General features: G+C 31.9%; 1 protein-coding gene across 2 annotated transcripts in view; it reads right to left on the reverse strand.

The window, feature by feature from the left end:
- Positions 1-22,704: 22,704 nt before the first annotated feature.
- Positions 22,705-25,771, reverse strand: part of LOC123699392 (phospholipid phosphatase 2-like) — an 80,035-nt gene continuing 76,968 nt past the window's right edge. For both annotated transcript variants that reach the window (XM_045646337.1, XM_045646338.1), the window contains exon 7: positions 22,705-25,148. In XM_045646337.1, coding sequence (XP_045502293.1) covers positions 25,017-25,148 — 132 coding nt within the window. In that variant the 3' untranslated portion in view covers positions 22,705-25,016. The remainder of the gene's footprint in view (positions 25,149-25,771) is intronic.

A 25,771-nucleotide genomic window follows, 5' to 3' on the forward strand; every position in this document is an offset into this window, starting at 1 on the left:
TAAAAATAATCCTAGTACATGAAATAAAAGTATTCTATTGCAAGTTTAAGGATTCCTGTGAAGGATTCACAAAATATCGCAATCACCCTTAGGTACACAGAACAGTAAGAACATAATAGAAGTGCTATAATGTCATAATTAGTATGAAAACCAGTGTCGCCAAACCCACACATTTAAACCGATAGTTATACAGTACACTACAAGTAAACTATGCCTTTGATTGGACAGCTTAATTTGAGTAAAAACTGACTTAGGTTATAAATTCAGCATTTCAATAAGTACCCTAACGAACCAAGTTACGGTTTATTATAGTATAACATCCCTAGGTATATTAGCTGTTTTGTTTCTCTTTGCTCAGAAATTCCAAATTCGAAAACATTCAGCTATTCCACAACAGAGGGCGTTGGTTTTCAATACATATAACTTTGAACCTCAACACATAAAGATAAGGTTGAAATTTGTGTCACTCTAAATTAATGACATTAACTTGACATTAACCTGATGCTATGCTCTAAGGGATGTCAGCCTTGTTATCGATAATTCACAAATAAATATATTTTTGTGCATTTTTTTTTCTTTCTATTATATGAGTATAGGATAATGTGTCACATTTTGGAGTATGTTTATTACTACTAAGTACGTCTTTTCATATTATTATATTTAAATAAAAAACGGAATAGAATAGTATAAATCTATATTTACAAAACAAACAGAAAATATGCATTATTTTAAATCTTGGAACTGCCGTAGGTTTGATGTATCGGTGGCCTTTGTTAGACTGCTTATTGCTGTTCGGCATCCAGTTAACTCGTCACGTTGCATTTATTATCCATTTCTCTTTAAAATTAGGCTCTTTCGAATCTATAAATAAATAGGACAAATGAAAGCTAAGGAAAAATAGAATAAAATTTAATATTTATAATGTTTGTCTTTTCTAAAGTATCGATACTGTCGATATGCGCCACATGCATCACTAATCCGACATTCGTTTGTTTATTGCAATAATATTCCAGAAAGTCTTGTTTGCTGTTCAATCTATATTAGTACTTATTTCTTATTGCTTAAGGTTCATTTTGACTTAATATTTGTATAAATTTTTGACAAATTACGACAAGCGAAGTTGTAACATAAAATATATTTAAAATAAATTAAAATAAGACTTACCGATGGTATGAAATGCCTCGATTGCCGAAATTATTTCGTCTGCTATCATTTTTCCACTCTAATACCGAACAACACGCTCTAAATAATGAATAAATATGGAAATAAGGTTTGACAGCTGACAACCGACTCGAATATTTTTCTGCGCACAACTGAGAGCGAGTTAGGTGATCTTACCTTACTAGTGACACGTGGGCCACGCCCACATCGCACTTCTATTATGTTCTTACTGTTCTGTGCTTAGGTACTTCAGAAATAGGAATGAAATTAATTCAGCAGCATTTTGTAGTGACTAGAGTAATTGTGATATTATCATAATATATTATATTCATAAAAAAAGGGTAAAAAATAGAATTAATCAAGATTCAAGTCTAACATTTACAAAATATGAACTGGGGACATAGGTACTAGGTTGAGGTTCTGCTTTTCTTACACATTTTCTTACTATTTTTTGCAATGAACTGTGAACTGTGATGACAAGAACTAAGAAAAAACTATGACGTCTTGTGCTATCACTATCTCTATCTACTAATCGTTCAGGACTGGATATGTATAAATTATTAAATGAGATTTATATTGCTTTGCGAAGTCAATTTTAGGTATTGCTTCACAGTCTTACAATTTTACCTCGGGTCTTAAATTGAAAATTATATTCAAAATATAGCTCTAATCTCTATCAACTACCTATCTAAAAACTTGATCAATAGAATGATTTTTTTGGAAAGAAAAACTCAGACTTTGCACACGTATTGTTTCCTAGGTACCAAAGGTAAACATAAGCGATACACCGTTCTACGTTACAACACACATTAATACACACAGTCAATCTTTTGCACTTTACATAATAGGCAATCTAACACTCAGTTATTTGAAACAAAGGCAATTGTTTTGTTTCCTTAGTGCCGTATTTCGAGATACATATTTACTTAGATCATATTTATTAAAATAGTACATACCTACCCACTTACTTTATAACCATTAACTATAGCTTTAAGTATCGGTTTGTTCTTTTCGCTTGAGTAGTTTTACTTCATTTTTGAATGAAAAACGTAGGTACTTACCTACATAATAATGTAGAGTCATGTGGTACTTACTGGTAGAGTATCGTGGATAACGATTGCTTTATTCTGCTTTTACATGGCTTTTACATATTATGTTATTGTTAGTTAATTATCGTAACTATGTACCAATAAGTATTATAAATGCATGAAGGTGTACGTATGTTTGTTATTCTTTCACGAAAAAATACACGACAGATTTGATAATTTGGATGAAACTTTGCAGTAAAATGGTTTAATATTATGTACTTTAAAGAATACTTTAGAAATACATGACTTTTCGCGATAATAATAAATAATAAAATAATAACAATAAATCTTGTTTTTTTTTTACATAAAAACAGCTGTAGTTTACATAAAGTTTTCTGAATCTCTCGTGAAATACTTCTTAATTCGAACACCGTGTGTGGCCAGTGTCTCTCGTTGGATGTAAACCAACCTCTTTGATTAATTTATAGCATACATAGATAATAAACTCCCGAGATTAGTATTAACGAAAGTTTAAGCGGTTTTGTGTGATAAGTTTTATGGGAGTTTAGCAATGGATTTGCTTATCATTGTGGCGTTTGGTTGTAAATAAAACACGGTGTTTGGGTTAATGTGATTTTAATAACCTTACACAAAAACTTAATTCATTCAAACTCTACATTTAAATGCTAGTTTGTGTGGCTGTCGTCACTAAATCGTAGCACTAATTATGTAGGTACTACCACAGACTAATAATAATATACTACGTATACAAGTACTACTAACAAAGTGAAATGTTCGGAAATGTCGCAGGCAAATTGTATTATTTCGCCGTTTACAAATGCTCGGCATTTTGTAAAATGCTGAGGATTTACTTTTTTTCAAAATTCTACAAAAAAGACTTCGCAGGGCTCTTATTTCTGTGTAGTTAAAAAAACACAAACCTTACTTAACCCCTTAACCCACCCCCTTATCCAAACCAAAAACTTCTGATTACGAATTCTCGACATATTAATTCCCCCGTTGGTAACAAAATCCGTCTCTATGGATTGGGAAGGCCTTAGACAAAAAGAAGAAGAACCTTTCCCAACACCAAAGTGTATCCAAACCTATAAAGTATAATTGCCATTTCTCTCTATTTACCATTTTTGAATCTAAAGATATAGATATTAATTACGATTATTGACACTTCAAAAGGTATATCCCGGAAGTTGTCAATAAAACATTAACACAGCAATGTAAAATATAAGTGGGACATATTTGTTTTTTGTTTATATAATATTGTTTAACAACGATTAAATACATTTAGAGACCATTATGCACATCTATGAAGAGGTAGGTAAACGCATATCGGGTATTCAAGTGGACAAACATACATTGAAAAAACGTTTTTGTTAAGACTCAAAAGTTTAAATTAAGTATTTATTTTGATTTTAATGATAAAAGTTGTATTATGCTGATTTAAAAGTTTGTACATACCAGTATAAATATCCTTTATAATATCACATCACTTTTTGACAACTTTATTACAAAAATTCTGAAGCACACAATATGGATGACATTAAACAATCAGTTGCACAGATGTCTCAAATGTTTAAGGACAGAATGGAAGATTTCCAACGCCAATTAGATAAGTCCTCACAAAATCCAGGAAGCCCCAATGCTAATCTTTCATCCGAGTTTTACATGTTCCGCGGTCTTGTTATGACATCTCTCCATTGTATACAATCTCAAGTCGACATGCTCTCTAAACTTTATGACAAACAAGAGATGAGAAGCAGGCGCAAAATTCTTCTTGTTCATGGTGTTCCTGAGACGCAGAAGGAAAACACTGCCAATGTTGTAACTAAGGCACTCGCTGAGCACGGAGACATTGGGGACATCTCTGAAGTTTTAAATGAATGTCACAGAATTGGTCGCACAGTCAACAACAAACCCAGGCCTGTTCTAATGAAGTTTAAGGACCTTGGTGAGAGGAACCGGATTTGGTTTTCTAAAAGTAACCTTAAAGGGTCTGGTATAACCATCTCTGAGTTTTTGACAAAACCTCGACATGATACATTCATGGCAGCCCGTCAGCGGTTTGGAATTGCTAATTGCTGGACCAAGGATGGAATCATTTTCATTACTAGTCAAGGAAAGCGGCATAAAATCTCTTCTCAAACGGAACTTGAAGCAATCCCTGGTCCCGTATCTGATTCTGCTCCTGCAGGCCCTGCTCGTGGTGCACAGACAGATAATACGAAGGATTCCACGGCCCCAAATCTTCGTACACGCCGAGTCCAAAGAAAGTAATCTTGTTTATTCTTCTTATATTTTCATTTCATAAAATTAGTAGTATCAAACATAATTTGTTATTATTTGCTAACCATTTGTTAAATAGTCGCTTGTCAGTAATATTTATTTAGTCAGTAAGATTATGTCACTTAGAATTATATAACTTATTATATTATTCTCTTTTATAATATCTTCTATTTTACTATGTATATATAGTTATTTCTTTTATTTTAATGCTGGTAGTTTAATATTTATTTCACCTTACATGTATTAGAATATTTTTGTTTTCATTTGACCACTGACAAGTGACAAGCATTACTTCTTTCTTCCAACTGTCATTCTAATTTACTGTCATAGATACAAGTCTTTTTGCACAATGTTAAAAATATATTTCTTTCAGATGCTGGTCTGTACAAACTAACATTATTTATAAATTTAGTATTTAGTATATTCAATTATTATAAGCCCTATAAAATATTTATTTAGTCTATTTTAAATATATACATATAATTACTTACATTTTTATTTAAAAATATTTATATATTCGTTTGTTTTTTTGTTAATGTCGATTGTTGCTGATACATCCAGTGATAGCTTTGTGTCACTTAGCACGGATTCTGACAGTGAAGGTAGTTATTTTAGCACAAGTTTTGTCCCTCTTAATGATGCACTTTCCAATGTATTCTCCGATAGCCCAAAAACTTTCAATGTAGTACATATAAACGCGCAAAGCATCCCGGCTCACTATTCAGACATGCTTACATCGTTCGAGTCAAGTAATATCCACGCAATCCTAATATCCGAATCCTGGTTTAAGCCTTGTTTATCTTCGTCCTCCTATTCTCTCCCAGGCTTTCATCTTATTCGCAACGACCGCATTGGTAAAACTGGTGGGGGCGTTGCGATTTATCTTCGATCTCACATTCCCTTTTCTGTTATTTCTCAATCACCCCAGCCTCCTCCTTCCGATGCTGCAGAACACCTTATCCTAGAAATCATCCTGTCCCATTGCAAAGTTCTCCTTGGCGTTTTCTATAGTCCTTCCTTGTTAATTGATTATTTTTCCTCTTTAGATTCAATATTCGATAAACTTGTCCCTTTATACAAGAATTGCATATTTATGGGAGACTTTAATACATGCCTCCTTAAGAAGGATAGCCGTTCTCGTAGATTGTTGTCTATTGTTGACTCGCACAACCTTAGCCTCCTTAATCCTCTCCACTCCACACATCATGTCCCGAACTGCGTGCCGTCGCTCCTCGACCTTATAGTTATTTCCTGTCCTGATCTGGTGTATCAACACGGACAGCTCCCTGCTGACGCGTTTTCACATCACGATCTCCTATACCTGTCCTGTAATATCCGTCCTCCTAAAGAAAAACCTAAATTCATCCTTCGTCGAAATTTTAACGCAGTTGATATAGATGCACTCCAACGCGATGTCCGTAACATTGATTGGTCTCCGCTCTTATCTTCCGCTTGTGTAAATGAAAAAGTGGCCTTTTTTAACAACTGTTTATCGAATCTCTACGATGTACACGCTCCACTTCGGCGGATTAAAGTAAAACATTTACCTGCTCCATGGCTTTCTGAAGACTTAAAATGTTTACTCAAAGCTAAAGCTAGAGCCAAGAGCAAGTATAAGCGGACAAAGACTGACGAGAGTCGTGATAAGTACCACAAGATAAGGAATCGTTGTAATACATGTTGTAGAGACGCACAAAGACGATACTTCCATGCTTCTGTAGAGAGTGGTGACCCTCCCATAATATGGAAATTTTTGAAAACGTTGGGGATTGGTAAACAGCGCAATATATCTAATAATGCTTCTTTAAATCTTGAACTACTGAATCAGCATTTTTCAAATACCCCATCCGTTCTTAATAACTTAAATAAGCAACTTACATTAAAATCGGTCTCAGAAACACCAGCACCAAACTATCCACCTTTTGTGTTTAAATGTTTTAGCGAGAATGATGTTAGACGGGGTGTATTATCCATTGCATCGAATGCTGTTGGCAGCGATTGTATTGGCCGTAAAATGATTCTACCCATCCTAGATCTCATAATCCCGGTTATAACTCACATCCTTAACCATTCCCTATCCACTAGTACTTTTCCTAAGTCCTGGAAAGACTCCCACCTTATCCCTTTACCTAAGAAAATAAATCCATCTTCTTTTTCCGATTATCGTCCCATTTCTATCCTGCCTTTCCTATCTAAAATCCTTGAGAAGTTAGTGTATGAACAGCTTCATAGATTCTTAAACCTACACGATCTTCTTAATCCCTTCCAATCCGGTTTCCGATCCGGTCATAGTACGGCCACTGCACTTGTTAAAATAACCGACGATATTCGTCATGGAATGGATAATAAAAAGCTCACGATTCTAACATTATTGGACTTCAGCAATGCATTTAACACTGTCGACTTTGATATACTGCTGAGTATATTAAGTTCTTTAAATATATCGGCTTCAGTAAATGACTGGTTTTACAGTTACTTACATGGGCGTCGTCAGCGTATACGTATAGACGAGGTTGAGTCGTCATGGTGTGATGTTAGTGCTGGTGTCCCGCAAGGAGGAGTCCTCTCCCCATTGTTATTTTCCATATTTATTAACACTATTTCAAACAAGTTAACGTGCGACTACCACATGTATGCCGACGATCTCCAAATCTATTCCCAATCTGCCCTTGATGATTTACCCCAAGCAATCGGTTCAGTCAACAAGGACTTAAGCAACATTGTAACTTGGAGTTCGGATTATGGTCTTCAAGTGAATCCCTTAAAAACACAAGTTATTATTGTTGGCAGTCCTTCTTTGATTGCAAGGGTTAACTGGGTGAATCTTCCTCCTATTTCAGTCGACGGCACACCTATTCCTTATAGTGAGGCTGTAAGGAACCTTGGAGTTTACTTTGACAACACTCTCTCGTGGAGCTTTCATATTAAGGAGGTATGTAGGAAAGTGTATGCAACTGCTGGTTCACTCCGTCGTCTACAAAATTTTCTTCCCATCCCAACCAAAATTCTACTAGCACAATCCCTCCTTTTACCCATACTTGACTACGCCGATGTAAGTTATGTCAATATTACCGTAGACCAATTAAATAAGCTCGAACGTCTCCAAAACCTTTGTATCCGCTTCATATTTGGTCTACGGAAATATGACCACGTCTCTGAGTTTCGTTCTCAGCTCAAGTGGCTACCCATTCGATTTCGCCGGGATGCTCACGTGCTGCAACTATTATATCAAGTTTTGTTTAACCCTAAAACACCGAAATATCTCAAGGACAATTTCGTATTCAGAGGAGAGAACGGAGATTCTGTCCGCTCATCGGAAAAGCTCCGACTAATAATGCCAGCGCACCATACAAACTTTCTCGACAACTCTTTCACTGTTCGTGCAATCAAACTATGGAATGCATTGCCGGATCCAATCAAGAAGGCTCAATCTATAAATACTTTTAAAAATATGGTTCGTGATTTTTATCTTTCTCAATGCCCCTAGTATGTTTATTAGATATATTTATATAGGTATTTTTTTTTTCTTTTCTCTTAAGTATGTATGTATATATTTGTGAACATAATATGTATATTATTTATCTCATTCTTGTGGCTTGTATATTATGCTGTTATTATTTTATTTATTTTTATTTCCTATTTATTTTATTTTTGTATGTATATATTTATTTGTGCTCTGCCCTATTCCTATCCTTTACTTAATTTCTCTCTGTACAACCGGTTGTCTGGAAGAAATCGCTATTTAGCGATAAGACCGCCGTTTGTTGTAATGTATCCTAGGCTAAGTCTCATTTTGTAATTTATCTTGAGCAATAAAGCATAAATAAATAAATAAATAAATAAATTGTTTGTCTCAATTTAAGATTATAACCAGTTTTAAAGCTTATGTTGAATAATGAACGCTGTTTGCGCTTCCGCGTGTGTTTGTTTGCTGATTTTGTTATGTGGATGTTGCAGTTAAAGCTTAAAAGTGTTGTACCTACTTAGTAGTTTTACGTCACGGCTAGGGTTAACTACTAATGTGTTAACTACATATCAAGTACTGTAACTAATTTACTGTATTACTGTATTTACTGTTTTGTAATACATTACAATTTGTATATGTATTTATAAGTCCCTATCAAAAATAGAGATCCTTCCTTGCACTAGTTGCACTTTTGATATGAGTGCATCTCGAGTCAAATTGCAGATTAAAGCTGGCGATTTATTATTTTATATTAATTATTGAAAATTAGGTAGGTAAGTATGTAGTTACCTTTAATTAAATAGGTATATCTCTTATACGCGAAAATTTCGACTTAGTGAAGTAGTTACTAATTATGATTATTATTACCTACGGAACTCTAGCATATAAAAGGTTTCTTATAAAATGTACCTATCTATCTGCAGGAAAAATATTCGGGTTAATTATCTCATAATATAATGTACTTATAGGTAGGTAAAAATACCAAATATTGTACTAGGGGCTGACGATATTCCTGTCAATGCAAACTTGCACTAACCAACTCATAAAAAGTAAACACATTACGTGTTAAAATACAGTTAAGGAAAGTGGTTTCTATTATATACCTAGTGACACCTTAGCACACCCCATTTGAAATAGAATATAGTGTAAATAACGTAAAATACAACTTGAAAATGATATATGTGTGAGGTGTCTATTTTGCATGAGTCTTGTTTTCTTAAATGGGTGCGTTTTGACCTTAGAGTAGGTACCTACCGATGTTTTGACGGAAAGTTGAGAATTGAGTAATAATTAATTAAGTGCTTTCGATGCAGATTAATACATTTTCTAAATGCGTAATTTAATGAATAAAAGTAGGATTGTGTAGATGAATGTTAAATACCTAACAAGTAAAATATTAAATATTAGAGTTAAAACAAAATATTATGTATGACCAATTTTCCTTGGGATGCACAGCACAGGCGGCAGGTAAAAAAATCCTTAAAAAATTCCTTACACAATATATATTTAAATTCGAGATGTTACGATTTCTATTTCTCGAATTTTAGCAATAGGAAAAAAAAAATGTTGTGTGGTTTTATGAAACCACGGTAAAAGTGAAACTTTTTTTCACACTATAGAAATTTAACTAAAAATATAAGGGTTCCGTTTTTGCCATTTTGGCTACGGAACCCTAATTATCGTATTTGTACGATAATTATCGTACGTATCGTGCGTCACGCGACATGCGCTACACAGACCAAAAAGTTTGAGACGATGTAATAAAAGTTTCACTTTAATAATGCAGGAATAGAATGCGACACCTACTTATGTAGACATTAAATGGCCGCTACTCTTGATATAGTATACCTACTCTTGATAATTTTCATAGTTGCACCGTAGCACAGAACTCAAACAAAGGGCACTATTATTGGTGAAAACTCAAAGAAAAAACTTGTTCGTTTGACGCCGCCCGCTCACTAGGTACCTATTAAATTGCTTGGACTTTTGTATAACTACTACAAAATTTGTTTACCTCTATAAGCCTATACGATGTTTGATTTTTTTATTACAGAGTTCCTTCACTTTACAACTTTTGATACCTTGTAGAGATCGGTAGACCATTTATTAGAGAGAGATACATGAAATGGAATAGAAAATTAATTAGTATGGCTATGTAGCGAAGTTTTATTTGCCCTTTTATACTAATTACTACACATTATAAAATAGCCTGTCTGTTTGCTGTTCAATATGAAAAAATTGTAAGATAGGTTATTTTAAGTGCAGCGCTTTCAATATGTGCTATAATTTAACTCAATTACAAAATGTATAACGAATAAATATTATAATGCTGTAATGGTAGACAAGTTTGAACTACAAGAAATACGTTTTATAGGTATTGTTCCCTCCGTCACAAAAGTTCATTCGTAGTTTCATAAACTCCATTCACAAAACCTTTTACAGTTATAGAGTACTAGCTTACCCCCCGCGGCATCGCCCGCTTTGTCTATAACCTAATAAATTAAATATACTAAAACCTTCCTTTTTAATCACTCTATCTACTAAAAAAACCGCATCAAAATCCGTTGTGTAGTTTTAAAGATTTAAGCATACAAAGGGACATAGGGTCAGAGAAAGAGACTTTGTTTTATACTATGTAGCGTCGTAGTGATGATAGAAAAACAAACAAATATTACATTAATTCTAACAGAAAATAAATCTTATATCACACACTATTATATAGTTTTATTTATAGCACTAGAAATAAGACAGTAAATAAATCAAACACGCAATAATATTGAAAATTTATTCCATCATAACTTTTACTTACGCTGCATTCACAATTTCCCAATAGTACCTACATGATATCAACATTCAATTACTAACGTTAAAAATAACATTCGTAGTATAGTCGTGTACAGAACTCATTATGAAAGTAATAAATCTTTACTTTAATTAATATTGTAATTAATCATGTCATTACTAATTTATTCATTGGTTTGATTAGATTTTAAAATTAGGTAGGTATGTGGCATCTCTAATTTGTATTTAAATGAGATTATGAATATGACAGTATGCATATTAATTGAAATTATGTAAGGAATATGTATATGTTATACCTAGAGTTATACTTTACAAAGTACTTATTTACTAAATGTTCTACAATCTACATAATATTATTATATCATGAAAACATTTTTGCACCTGATTTTGTCCGCGGGTGAAACCGCAGGTAGCAGCTAGTATTACATAGTATGAATGAATTAAATTTGATAATTGGCCGTAGATAACCAAAAAGGATCCAACCCACAACATGACCGAAAATGAGTTAAATATACCAAACTGCTCGTCTAGGTCTATATTTTCGATTAGCAAAAACAATCCAAGTAAAATATGAATATTTTGACGTTAAATTGACACTGGGTACCAACCCACATGTATGGAGAAGCCATATTTTAGTTTCGTAAAAACAATCCATTCTTCTTGGATCATATTGTAAAACGCTCAGTCTAAGAAACTAACACAAAACTAAAATATTTAAAAAAATCCAAAAGCATGTGGATCCTTTTAGATATTTAATTTTTATGATATTATGATGCAATAGATAAATCACTAAAAAGATTCAGAAAGCATGGATCTCTTTTGTTAAACTGAATTTTGTAGAAATGTATACTGGTTTAATAACAAAAACGATTCAGAACATTTGGATAGACTGAATATTATGTATTTAAAGCTTGAGGCGTTAGGCATGCATTAAGTTCACACTCCAAGTATCTTGATCGGGTCACACATCTTTGCCTTTTTTATACCGATTTTTCTAAAATAGAAGCACTTCGAAAATACCTGAAAAAATTTACGAAGCTGACGAACATGTCGAAGTAACAAAAAAAAATTACTCGCACAACTATCGATCACGCGCTCATGTGATCTTTATTACCTTCATTCAAGAATTGCCTATAGAAGACTGTAAGGTTTGTTGGGGATATAAATTATTAAGACTGAAATCGATTGTATGCGCACCTCCATCGACTAAACAGTTTAGTCATGTTGAATTCAAGAGGAGAATACAGCTCGACAGATCAGTTTAGTCGATGCAAAAGTTGTATGTATGGGCGGGCTCGAAAGGTAAATCTTCGGAGGTATCTGATAATGATTTTCAATGACTATGGCCAAATGTTAAAGAAAAGCCCAATTAGACGATTTGGAGTCAATCTTTGACTATTTATCTAAATACTGCCTGGATTTCTATAAATCAATCCAAGGGGACAATCCAAGACTTCATGACGATGTAGATATGGCGATGAACCGGACTTTGCACACGAAGAAGAATAGTAAATCGGATAGAATTAATATGTTTTATATAAATAATGAAAAAAAAAAATTGAAAGTTAGTTGTTTTATTTACGAAATTAAAAAAAAAATAATGATCTTAGTAGCAATTAGCTACTTTGAATCGTTTTTGCGAAATGAAAATTCACTTATCATAATTGAAAATAGGTTTTATCAAAAAGGATCCTAACACACATTTAGCTGAATGTTTCAAGAAATAAAATTAAATTCAATAAAATTTGTTTGTAAGAATAAAATATACATTGACACACACACTTTTCCTTAAGAAGCAATTAACACAAGCAAGTCTTTATATGAACAAACACAGGTTAAACTTCAAACTTCAATAACTCAAAAGTAACATTTTGTGGGTTGGATCCTTTTTGGTTATCTACGGCCAATTGTACTTTCAATTTCAACAAATAAAATAGGGTAAACAGTAGTAATGAAGTCATTTAGACATATCTACAATAAAAAGCAATACATCTAACACGAATTTAAATTGATGCATTTTTTTAATGAATGATGGAGAGTTTTATTCGAAACTGTACACGAAGTACCAAAATAGATGTGTGCATCTTATTAACATATCTATTGCATAATACTAAGTGTCCGATACATTCATAATTTTACGATATTTTATTGTAAATATAATATGTAAATAAGATTTGTTTAATAAACACCTATCTGGCAATTGTAGGCGTTTTAAATGTACCTATAATATTATATCTTACTATCTTATGCCTATACAGAGAAGATGACATGGAACCAATCTAAATATTATGTTTGTGCTGACTTCGCTCGTAATTCGTACTCTTGTTTCAGAACGCCCCGGAATGGTTAGGTAATCAGACTCAGTTTCTAAATCCGCATGTCTTTATGAGAAGATAACCAATAAACAGACAATGTGGAGGTCTTGTTAATTTATAAAAAACATTATAAAATTAAGTAAGGTACCATGATTGAGGTATCCGTTTATTAAAACAGCTGATGTTATGCCCAAAAGGAAAGAGGAACTTCAAGAATGCGCTTTGACCGCCATAGAAAGGCGTTGGTGTGAAACTATTTAACCTGACTGCACTAAAACTGATAAAACTCTGATTGTATGCAATCCCACGACATATCGCCCACGCCTAGAACGCAACACATTTCTTAAGATAAGTTTTAGAGATATTTACTAAGCACTTTTTAAAACGAAAGATAATCCGTGCTTCTTGAATAGAATGGCTGAGATTACAACAAAGGAAATAAAATAACTGAATAAGATAATAAGCTGTGCAAAGAAAGAGCTTCTATATGAACAAATTTTGCGTTGAATGCCCTGACGGATTACAGGGTAGAGTCAACTTTAAAACAACCTATTTCCAAATATTATATTTTATAATATAGGTACTTTTTATCAACATAATATACATAAACATTAATAATTCATTTAACATGCATATATAATATGGAAATTGATCTACAGCTGAACATAGCAGAGGCTCAACATTTAATTCATTGTAATTTGTAAAAAGTAAAACATAAAATTCATTGGAAACAGATTCTATTACGTTTTTCAATTAAAAACTGACCAATGATAAATGATCTTATTACTTACTTAGTTGTGACCAAAGAAATTGTGACAGTAAAGCAAAATATTTACAAGTAACTAACTATTACTTACGTTAGCAAATTCTACGTTATGAGTTATGGAACAGTTTTCGATATTATCTCTGACAGTCACTAATAAATTGCAGTAAACTAATAGAGTGGGGTTGAACTGTAACGCTAAATTCATGCTGATTTTAAATGCAAATTGCAATTGTAATGTTGCTTACACTGCTATCTGTAGAAATTGCATTTTGTAAGTTTAGTACCTTCTTAATAATTGACAGTTTTAAAAAGTAAAATTGAAAGCGACTGATATAGTAAGCGAAGCTTTTTTTTCTCTAGGTGTCACCTTTCAAAGCACTATCGATACTATTACCACAGTATTACAATATTATTTCCTACAGTAAGGAAACGCCTTTGATGTCGCGCGATGCCGCCGCCAGCGTAGGTACTTACGCTGCCACACGAAAATACGCTAGGGTTGCAACAAATGTGAAATAAAACAATTGTGATTATTAATATTATGATGAAATCATTTATTCATATGTACATTCAAAATAATTGCGATTATTAAATCTGATGTAATTATTTGTTCATAAATATATAATTACAGATATTGCACTGCTAAATATTATTTACGTGGACACTTTATTTTTGGATGTTCTTAATTGTATATTATACCATTTAACTAAGTAATACATGCGCATTGGGATGTACAATCTGATTAGAAAATAATAAGGACAACATATACATAGCTTTGATTTTAATTCAACAGATACAATTAATACAATCTTTCTGAAATATTGTTTCCTTCTGGGATTTCAATGTAGATTTACATCCGAAAACGGAACAGTTTTTGCGCGCCATAATAGAATATGTAAGTACCTATGTATAATAAAATTATTACACAAAAAATACGACTGCGTCGTCCTTTCGCGATAGTTAATGCAAACTCAGCGTGATTGCACTAAGCGGCCCGCGTCGCCCGACCCCCCGCCATTTCCCCTCCGTTTCTCTGCACAAGTACATTCGTCGCCATACTGTAGGAAATATGGTAATACTGTGCTATTACCATGTGCACTAAATGCAATTTTTGGTAAGTATGTGCTGTATTTTCTGAATTCCGAAGCACCTTTTCTGTAATATGAAATAAACAATACATTCAAACTAATAAAGAGTAACAGCATACATAATTTCTACACTTTATTTTAATTGTACATACAGGGTGTAATCGTTAAGTGTGCACAGGCGATTTTTCCGTAACTATTATAGATAACAAAAAACTTTAAACTGATATCGAAAGTACTTAACATAATGAGTAAAATGGCCGTAATAATTTTTTACAAATAAAACGAGAAATATAAAAAAAAATGTGTGCGTGTACTAGTGCACACACGTAAGAAGTGAAACTTAGGGATAAGAAAAAGTTGGCGCGTAACGCAAAAATGTCACGCCGACGGCGTAACGAAAAAATGTCACGCCTACGGCGTAACGCAAAAATGTCACGCCTACAGCGTAACGCAAAAATGTTACACTAAATTTTTGTCCAACCCCGATAAAGAAGTTTCACTTCAATATCTTTAAACCCTCCCATACATTTAGTATGAGATATGAATATCCCATGATATGAAAGATTTTAGCTTTCTCTTTCTTTTTTTGGTTTTCTGCTTTAATTACTTCGCAAATTTGAAGGGAAGTTCGTTTAGAAACTTTAAATAGAGCTCCTCATTGTATTGCACAATGAGAACGTCATTTCGAAAATCTGCTATGAATACAAAATGTATTGGAAATCAAATGTATGGGAGTGTTTAATGTAACATTTTTGGATATTTCTCGTTTTATTTTTAAAAATTTATTATGGCCATTTTACTCATTAGGTCAAGTACTTTCGATATCAGTTTAAAGTTTTTTGATATCTGCAATAGTTACGGAATAATCGCTTGTGCACACTTAACGATTACACCCTGTTTACTTACACCTACACTAAACTAAAACGTAGGTCGTAGACATCAACGAAGCCTACCTCAAAGCCTTCATTCTAGACTTCAAAAGGCTATCACACACATTGCAAGCATCTTTAGATAGAGGTAAGTCGGTATCCTGGGTCGTTGTCCTTTTGTGTGTGAATTGAAATGATTAAAAGTCAATGTTTAACAGGAATAAAGATAAAATAAAAATAAATGATTTTGTTAAAATACCCAAATTCATTCATCATTGTGTTGCTCTTGAACACAAGTTTTTATGTTGTAAATAACTGAATAAGTAAAAGATTTTAAACATAAGATTACTCGGTTTTGGAGAAGTGAGTTTTTTTTATTAATCAGAAAAGCAGCACCGGCACAATATCAATTATAATATTGCAAACTGCTGAATATTATGGAATATAATTTATCATGTAACAATAATTAAGATTCCTAACAACTAAGACTACACAAAAGTAATGAAAAGTAAAAACATTTGCATTCATATAGGTAATATTTAATGCTAAATACCACCCACAGAAACAACAATCATAAAATGATGATTATCTCAATAAAAAGTTACAAGTAGTGGCTGACTGGCTGGTAGGTGGGTAAATAAAATGGGTAATTAAAGCTACCATTTTGGCGATATTGGGGTCACCACCACAAAGCTATGTGGGGTACCACATGGCTTACAATTTGATTGTCCTAATTTGTAGAAAGTCGTACTTACGTATTTTGTGATTAATGGTAAACTTTTAACACGTATTGATTGAATTTATTATGTTTCTGACTTTCTGCTCGTAGCTTGGTCTGCGTGTGCTTTTTATGCCTTAGCACTTGGTCATTAAGATTTTATCTTTTGCAATTTTGAATAACAAGTTTATTCATGAAAATTAAATTAAACTTCTATACTTTATAAAAAGCTAAGGAGTAAGGACGCATACGTCTAAAAATATTCACCGATGTTATAAATAATCACAAATAAAATAATGGTAAATGTAGAAAATACTGATGAACATATGATATCTATATGAATAAAAACAAAGAAAAACCTCTGAAATGAAAGAAAATTGTATGGTTTATTGTATAGCTTTAGTTCCAACATAAAATTGGATACAGAGAAGAAAATATTGCGTATTTCAAATGTGTATTCAAAAGTTTATTCATTAAACACACACAATAACTAAACAAACAATATTTTAAAAGATAATACAAATATCTTGCGAATACTTACATGTAATGACGCTATTAATCTCGTGTACTTATGGCTTTCATTATTGTACCTACCACTTATATTTTTATAGATTCTACGGTCTAAAATGTTGAATTATTGTGTATTTTATTTTGCAATATAAAAATGTATAAAACAGTACTAACAAACGTATTTCACATTATTTTATCCATCATCCATGATCCATGTGATGGATAAAATAATATAAAATCCTTGCTTCGTTGTTTAGGGAAAGGATACTTAGATTCACAAAAAACTATGATTTCATAAACCCTATTGGTGTATACCTATTTTGCATTATTACAATAATAACGGGAGTGAAAATAAATAACGATAACATTTGTTACAATCAAGTTACTGTTATAATAAACGTTTGTTATTTAAATGTAACGGTTATTTATGAGGCAACAACAAAGGTGTTTCAGGAAGTATTTTGTATGGATAGTTTGCGTCAATTGTGTTAAATAAATTGTTACGTTTAATAACTGCACCTAGTGGGAAATATAGAGCTGTGGCTATAATAATTATAATCACAGTTTAAATGCTGGATTGCATTTTTCTAAGGGTTTTTGTGAAATATCGGCGTATGTTGTATACCTACATGTGTATTATTTACCTAAGATTTCATAAATAAAGCTTGAATGCTTTTATTAAATTATATATTTTGTAAAATTTGAGGCAAGTTCGATTCAGTGCTAAATTGATACATGATTTTCAATTTTCGTAGGTTTTCTTATAACGTTATTTCATTATTGTTTAATGTTGCGCCCCGCGGTTTTACCCGCGTTGCTCCGCTCCTGTTGGTCGCGTGATAATATATTATAGCCTATAGGCTATCCACTATAGCCTACCTCGATAAATGGGTTATCTAACACCGAAAGAATTTTCTGCCCTTTATACTGTAACCACTAACGCGCGCTGAATGCAGAACCATAAATTAGGAAGACCATAAAAAGACAATCAAACATTGATTCTTCCTACCGCTAATAACAATTAGCATAGAAAGAACAACGAAAGTGATTAATACCAATTATAAGAAGCTTCGATTACATTAGCAAGTGCATGTGTGAAATTCACCATGCCCTCAAGAATGGATATGTGTACATTAATTTACTGTATTGTATTTGCTAATTGCATTTTATGGCTACTGTTCAAGCCTGCATTGTCTATTGAAATAAATAAAAAGAGAACCTCTATCAATTTCACGACTCCTAATGTGAAGCATTAGAGTGCTCTATGATCGAAAAATTTGTTTTGCTTTGGTTCGGCAACTAATTGGTAATCCACATTATATACTAAATCTGCACATCATCTTATAGATAATTTAATGGAGACTAATAATATCACTGGTAAAAATTTATTCAAGAAAATTAAGGCGGAAAGAAATGTAGAAATAGAAAAAAGAAAATTCGCGTCACCACCCTTTTTTCGGGTGAGACACGATAGATTGTGTAAAACTTAATTAAAGTAATCGTAGTATTTCTTATTAGCTTTTTATTATGCGGAGATTGGTATTGAAAATGGTGATATCATTTAATAGCTAGTTATTGAAGTAAAACTAAAATTATATTACTTTTCGTTGAAGGGATGAGCACTATGAGTCGTGCACTTTTGAATTTTACAAAAAAAATTGAGTTACCTTAAGGTAGACACTTGAGACATGATAATGTGGTTTAAGTTAGAATGTATCACCATTTCTTTGTTCTCACTGCACTCTGCAAGGAAACATACCTTCATTAAAAAGAGATCATAATGATCTACACATCCGCACTGCAGGTTTTTACTTTTAGTCGCATATGTCGACGAGCTTTTGAGTTCTACAATATGTCGGTTTCTTCACGATATTTATCTTCACAGATTGGAGCAGGATTTTGTTGAAGATGTGAATTTTTTTTTGTAGACAGACATTGATGGGAAAATCAGATAGGCGATGGTAACACACTGGTTTCACATAAAGTGGAATATCTATAGAAAGATGCATGCCAGAAGATGGGTTGATAGGGAAAATTCGTTTGGAGATGGTTTTACAAAAAGTGCATTATGTGAGTTTATCTTGTAAACTGTATTATTTATGTAGGTAAGTTCCTTCACTAGGGGATAAATCTCAACACAAAATGAATACACGACATAATGTAAAGCGGATATTGCATATCGAGAAAGTTTTATGCGATTAAAAGTTACTTATTATGACTTATTTTGACATTTACTACAGGCTTTACTTTGAATTATTCTAATAACAATAATTTAACGATATTAGTATTAAACTTTGTTGTCAACGATAGCTGGCGCCGGCGCCAAATAGGATAATATCATAGAATATGATACCTATAAAAGATACTAAATAAGACTTTCTAGTGTTAGATTTTATTGAATTTTGCTACATTTATATATATTTAAATCAATTACAGAGTTAAGAGAAGCTATTATTAAATAAATAGATACGTATCTTCAGTTTTAATGTAAATTTTAGATTTAATCACACTCAACAATCAGAGTAAATTGGGCTATTTCTATAGAAACCGTAAAAAATTTGTTATGTTACATACCTACAATATACATGATTGGTATATTTTAGTTATTTTGGGCTAACAGACGTGTTACAACATTCTCTTGAATTTTGAACAATTTATAATCCTTCATTCTACAATCTACATAATCAAAGGACCACCATTTATCAAAGCTGTTCGAGTAAAGACACGAGCAAGAACTAGTGAAGTAAAGCAATTTAGTAGGCGTTCATAGTCACGAGGTTTATTTTATTAATACTATTGCATTTTACATAACACAGGCCAGGGGTGGGTCTGCAGTAATGGCGGATAAGGGATCTTGTACATTGGGTTCGTTTTGAGTTTTTATCTAAAAATAATATAAGTACCTATTAAGAAATTTTAAGAATGCATGGGGAAGTTATTGTCAGAGACTTACAGCTATCGAGAGATATCAGAAAAAAAAACTAATTGTTTGTAAGAAGGCATAAGCGTAATTGACGACCACTAAGACCAAGATTTTCTATCCATACTGCGCCATCTTGAAAATGGGTTAAATTTTCTCTCCAATTAGTACTATCTTTGTAAAAAACACCAACTTTTCTGTTGTTTATTGCAAAAATTAAGATATAGAAAAAAGTGGAAATGGATTGTACAACATCTTTTAAATTAATTGTCTATGATGGAACATGTAGAGCGTGATTAGAGCTTCTGTTAAATGTATTTTTAAAGTTTTTGTTAATTGATAAGAGTCGAGGGACAAGTTTCTTACGTTTAAAAACTGCAATTATACAATGTACACTCTCCTTTACACGTAGGAGGGTAATTTATTACGCTTTGTACTCCGTTCCCCTCACCTGCTTATTTTTATTTCGCAGATAAAATCGGATCTAAGAGTGCATAAATTTAATGGGAACAAGAAAGATGTATTCCTTTGGTAATGTAATGATATTCATGCGGTGTACGAAAAATAAAAAAATATAAACCTTTGCGTGTTTTTGGTTCAATGTGCCTATAATTCTTGTAAAATTAATGCCCGATTATTCTTATTATTATTCTATTTGTAAAGAAATTGTTTGTACTTACTTGTAGGTAAATAATTTGTTCTGTTTTTATCTTAGGATCTCATTTGTTGAAAATGTTTTACGTTAAGTAGGTATTGGTAGGTATTGTTTTTAATAAATTCAATGCAAATCGTATATATTGATAAATAATTTCAATATTGAAATTAATGAACAGTAGCGACATTGCAATATACTACCTAGGTATACAGGCTAGATTTGTTTGAAAATTCAAGATTTAAGTATGAATAAGTAATTTTCTAATGTGCATTTGTATGTAAATTATAACCAATAACATTTTATTGTATCTATAACGGATGACCTACCACAGCTACCACTCATATTTTAAAAAGAAAAGACTTTTACTGTACGAATGCATGCTGTATATTTGTTATGTAGGTAATCACACCGCAGAACGGCTTAATTAATCTAGATTCTAGATGAAATGTGACTTAATCAATATAAATCAATAATCATGTATTAAAGCCTAGATTACCACATAGGCTTTTAATCCACGTAGGTACCACGATGACGGCTGAACTCAACTCGACTGTAAAACAACATATTATCATAACCAAATTCTGACCACCATTAAACCGAAATAAAGTAATATTAATTCTACTTGTCAGATTAGTCAGAAAGATGCGGGCTCAAATACACCCTACATGTTTCTGACAACTAAATTGGTACAAGTTGTTTTCGAGTTTATTAGTAAAACATTAACACCACGCAATGAATCATAAGCTTCGAAGGTACCTAATCAATTCGATTGCATTTACTAGTCTCACGTTTTTAGATGTCGTACTAAAAGGTTTTGCGTATATTTTTCTATTAATTTAAAGTCGCCTGCAATTTGATAGATGATTTATTAATTATCTATGTAATTAACCATTAAGCAGTACCTATAAATAAATATGAATACCTATCAATTTTTATTTATTCATCCACCATCTAGGTATATGTAACTACGAAAGAGCCTAGCTACTACACATAACTAATATATGTATGTATTTTTTATGAAAATAATAATAAGAGCCCCCCGCAAAGAAAAAGTAGGTATAGACTATAGATGCACTAGATTCAGTAGAATCTAGTGATTCGTTTTTTCATCAGTAGGATTCGTTTTTTTTTTATGTCATAGTATTATGTCATTTCGTAGTGAGAAAATAAAAGCTCTATATCTAAATCAAGCTATATAAAAACAGCTTGAATATTAAATACCTATTTTGCAATTTTAATCCATGTATAGTTTGTTATGAAATCTAATCTCAAGATATCTAAACCGCAAGCGACAACCGCGGTCGTGGAGGAATGTACTTGATAAATCGTGTAAAACCTACAGTTAAAACCAATCTACATGACCTAATTTTAAAGTATTGCATCGCAAAATGTTCGCGGCTTTTCATTTGTTGCTTATTCTTCTGGGTTTAAATTTTTTAAACTATGATACAAAATTTTACAAAAAATACTAAAATAGCAAGTGGAAAATTCTTGCAGTAATATGAAAACGTGCATGATCTTTTTGTCACTTAGAGCTAAAAATCTAGGGAAAAATATACCAGGTATTGTTCCTACTATAAAATATTATGTATTACAAATTACAACGTAAAAGGTTTAATGTTATATTTTAATTAGAATTTAGACTACAGGATGCGTAGTTTTTTGCTAGACATACAGAAGTGATAGGTTCCGTTGTATGCATAATTGAAAGCTTAAAATTAACATTTTTATAGACACCTCATAGACAACTTGACATCGTTTTCCTGTGTCAAGTATTACACTCTCACATTTAAGATTCTGGTGGCTAATTTTGCAACATTTCAAATGTTTATGTATCTATTTTAATTTTAAAACCGGTAAACGGAGCTTCGAAATTTGGCACAGATGACTATAAAAAAGTCTGTACATAATAGAATTAAATGCAAAAAAATCAATTATTGTGTATTAAACTAATGCATTAAAGTCAAGCATCATTTCTGCACAACGGACTTAATGCTTAACACAATCTCTTCCAGACAATTATCAGATTAAAGGTAGGTAATATTAAGTAGTTAAATAAGTATACAATGCTATTTTATTCTAGGTTAGGTAATAAAAACACAATAAAAAATTTAACTCTTTATTTATATCTAATGCTACACTAATACATATTTACAAAACACACGTAAATGCAGAGGAATGTATGAAAAAGAAATTTCTAGATTGCACATTTACACACACATACACAAAACTACACAAAAATTTGCATTGTTCTTACGAAAAAATAAATGTACTTTATAATGAAAATAAATAGATTATTGACATACATAATCGAATATAAAGGTATTAGTTACACAATGTTAGTCTTTAAAATAATATTTTGTACTGAAAAGGCGCCTTTGATGAAATTACCTCTTTCTTTCTGATTAATTATTATTATTAGAACATTATTTTCATAGACGTTAAACAGAATTAAAAAAATACATGATTTCTTTTAAAATAAAGATAATTTATGAATATGTTCTATGAACAGACTGTCATGGTGGCATTGTCATAATTAAAATGATATCAATATAAAGAACAAAACATACAATAAAGTGAACAATAATAGTTAATGATATTTAACAAAATATGTAAGTAGATACATGTCAATAGATTAACAGAATTATTTATATAAAATAAGAAGAAAACTATTGTCATTTACGCGTAATATTTTTCAATCAAACCTCTAGACACTATACAAAATAGCACTCAAAAGAGCATTTGTTCACCGCAATCTATTTTATTAACAGAAAATAGGTGGGTAACAGAAGATTGTCCTTAAATAAATATAAATAGACTAAAACTACTTACGACTAGACAGGTACTACATAGTAAATACTTTCATTGGTTATAATATTACCTACGTGAATCTTTTTTCGAAAATGCAATTTCAAATGAAAAAATTACGAAATAATCGAACTTTACCGGCCAGAAATAACAAATGTGAAAATAGAAAAAAAAAAGGTAGCATTCACGTGCATTCACTGAGCCAATCAGCGAGCGGTATTGTTTCCCGCGCTTTTAGCTGTCATTTTATTACATTGCGTTGACAGGAACACTAGTTTCCCGCCTTTCGAGTATGTTCAATATTCGTTCAATAATTCTGCCAGTGAAAAACTTTAAATATTTTATATAAAATTGACATTATTATTAAACTATTTGCATTGTTTGTCATATTTTAATCTGTGATCTTTGAAACGGTTATTTCATAAGTAATAAGGCTAGCATAGCAGGGCGCAGTCGATATTCATTAAGTAGCCTAACAATTTGTCAGTTTCCAAAGCTGAAAATTGGCAGTAACATACCTACGTCCTTATGAATAAATTATTATATTATGTTTTTAATTAGTCACTGGTTGATAACAATAGAATCAAGACAGAAAATAAACAACTGTTTTTTGTTAATTTGTAGGTTATACCAACTTTTGGAAAAATCTTAAAAATAAAGTTTTTTGTAACAAACCTCGCTTTACCTTGTTAAATGCACAAGGCGGAAATATATTTCTATGCTTCGTTTTCGAAGTCGTATAAAATAAAAATCGACCATTTTCTATATCTAAGCTAATGCTTATGATAATGTTATACAGACAATAGATTCTAAAAATCACATTACATGAGGTTAAAAAAAATCCGCTATAAATATACAAAAGGTTGAAATATAAAATTAATGTATTAGAAATTAAAGCAAATCTATTAAATTAAAGGGATTACTGCGTGTTATTTACACATTAAATAAATAACAAAGGTAACTAAACTTTAAACATATTTCGATGAACGGATTTTTATCAATTTCTACATTAATTCGATGTTAACCAATTTATACAATCCAATTTACTTATTTACAAATTACTCTACGGTTTAATTGCCAATCGTCAGCTAATTTTTTTAATAATAATTGTGGATCCACACGACAGTTTGACGTTTTATTTGCATGAACGTTTTTCTGTGTAGAAATAAAGTTATTAAATGAATCTAGTATAGTTTTAATTTTGAAAACGTCCTTCCGTTGAAACGATATATTACCGTTTTATTTCAAATATTTGGATAAGTATTCTTGAACATAATCTCTTAATAAACATAAACTATTACAATCATAGAACATGGTCATACGCAGAAAACTATAACCAACATAGAACCAGAAACTGATATACATGAACAATATGTTTGTAACAATGTGTAACAAACACATTGTTACTTAAACATTTTATTTGATGGCATGTTTTCAAAGCAATAAACGATTTGATTTGATTTCCTTTAACCACCCACAACGATAATTCAAAAAACATAGACCCAGAAACTAATACACAAAAAAAAGCATATCATTTTGCTATTCTTTAACAAATTCGTCTTCATCAAACGTTCAAGCAAACTGCGCAAACTACACAAGTCTACACGGGCTACGGGACCACGACTCTTGCCTCGTGGGCGAGGAGCCGTCGGACAGATTGGTGGTTGTTGCCGTCGCTGCTGGAGATATCGCTCGTGCTCACTACGGAGGGCTGGCAGAAGTTCTTGCATAGGACTAATACCTGGAAAAAATATTTATTTACTTAAATGTATGAAAAAATCCAGCTTTCTTTCTGGCTTTGCTAGAGTGGTAAAGGAAATTGTGGTAATGAGATGCTACACGGCAAAAGTATTCTCTAGTCTACTAATTATTACCTGAAGACACAATAATTATTATAAAATTGCTACGTTGCAACTTGCAACGGGAAAGAAAAATAAACAAACACTTTCGCTCAAAAAGCTTGTTTTCACGTGATCTGAAATATCTACGCTATTTAAACAAGCTCTTGAGCTTTCGAGCAATCTGGACCAAGACCAGATTGTAAATGACGAATTTTATATCTCATTCTTTAATGTTTTAAATAATAAATGCTACGCGACGTATGAATATATATCTAAACAAAATGTACCTACTCATAACATTTACTACCTACCACTTAATATTATAATCGCTGCTTTCCCAAATAGACATTTGCATAGACTCAAAACAAATTTCTGTTACGATTAACCTTTTTTAACCCATTTTTATTGACTAGAAATAACAACAAATATTACTTGCCGTTCACCACTTACAACAAGAGGAGCGACTTTCATACTAAATCTGTCTAGGTTATATAAATAGAAAGTAAATATGATAATATATTTG

Source organism: Colias croceus, chromosome 17 (genome assembly GCF_905220415.1).
Source record: "Colias croceus chromosome 17, ilColCroc2.1".
NCBI classification, from domain to species: Eukaryota; Metazoa; Arthropoda; class Insecta; order Lepidoptera; family Pieridae; genus Colias; species Colias croceus.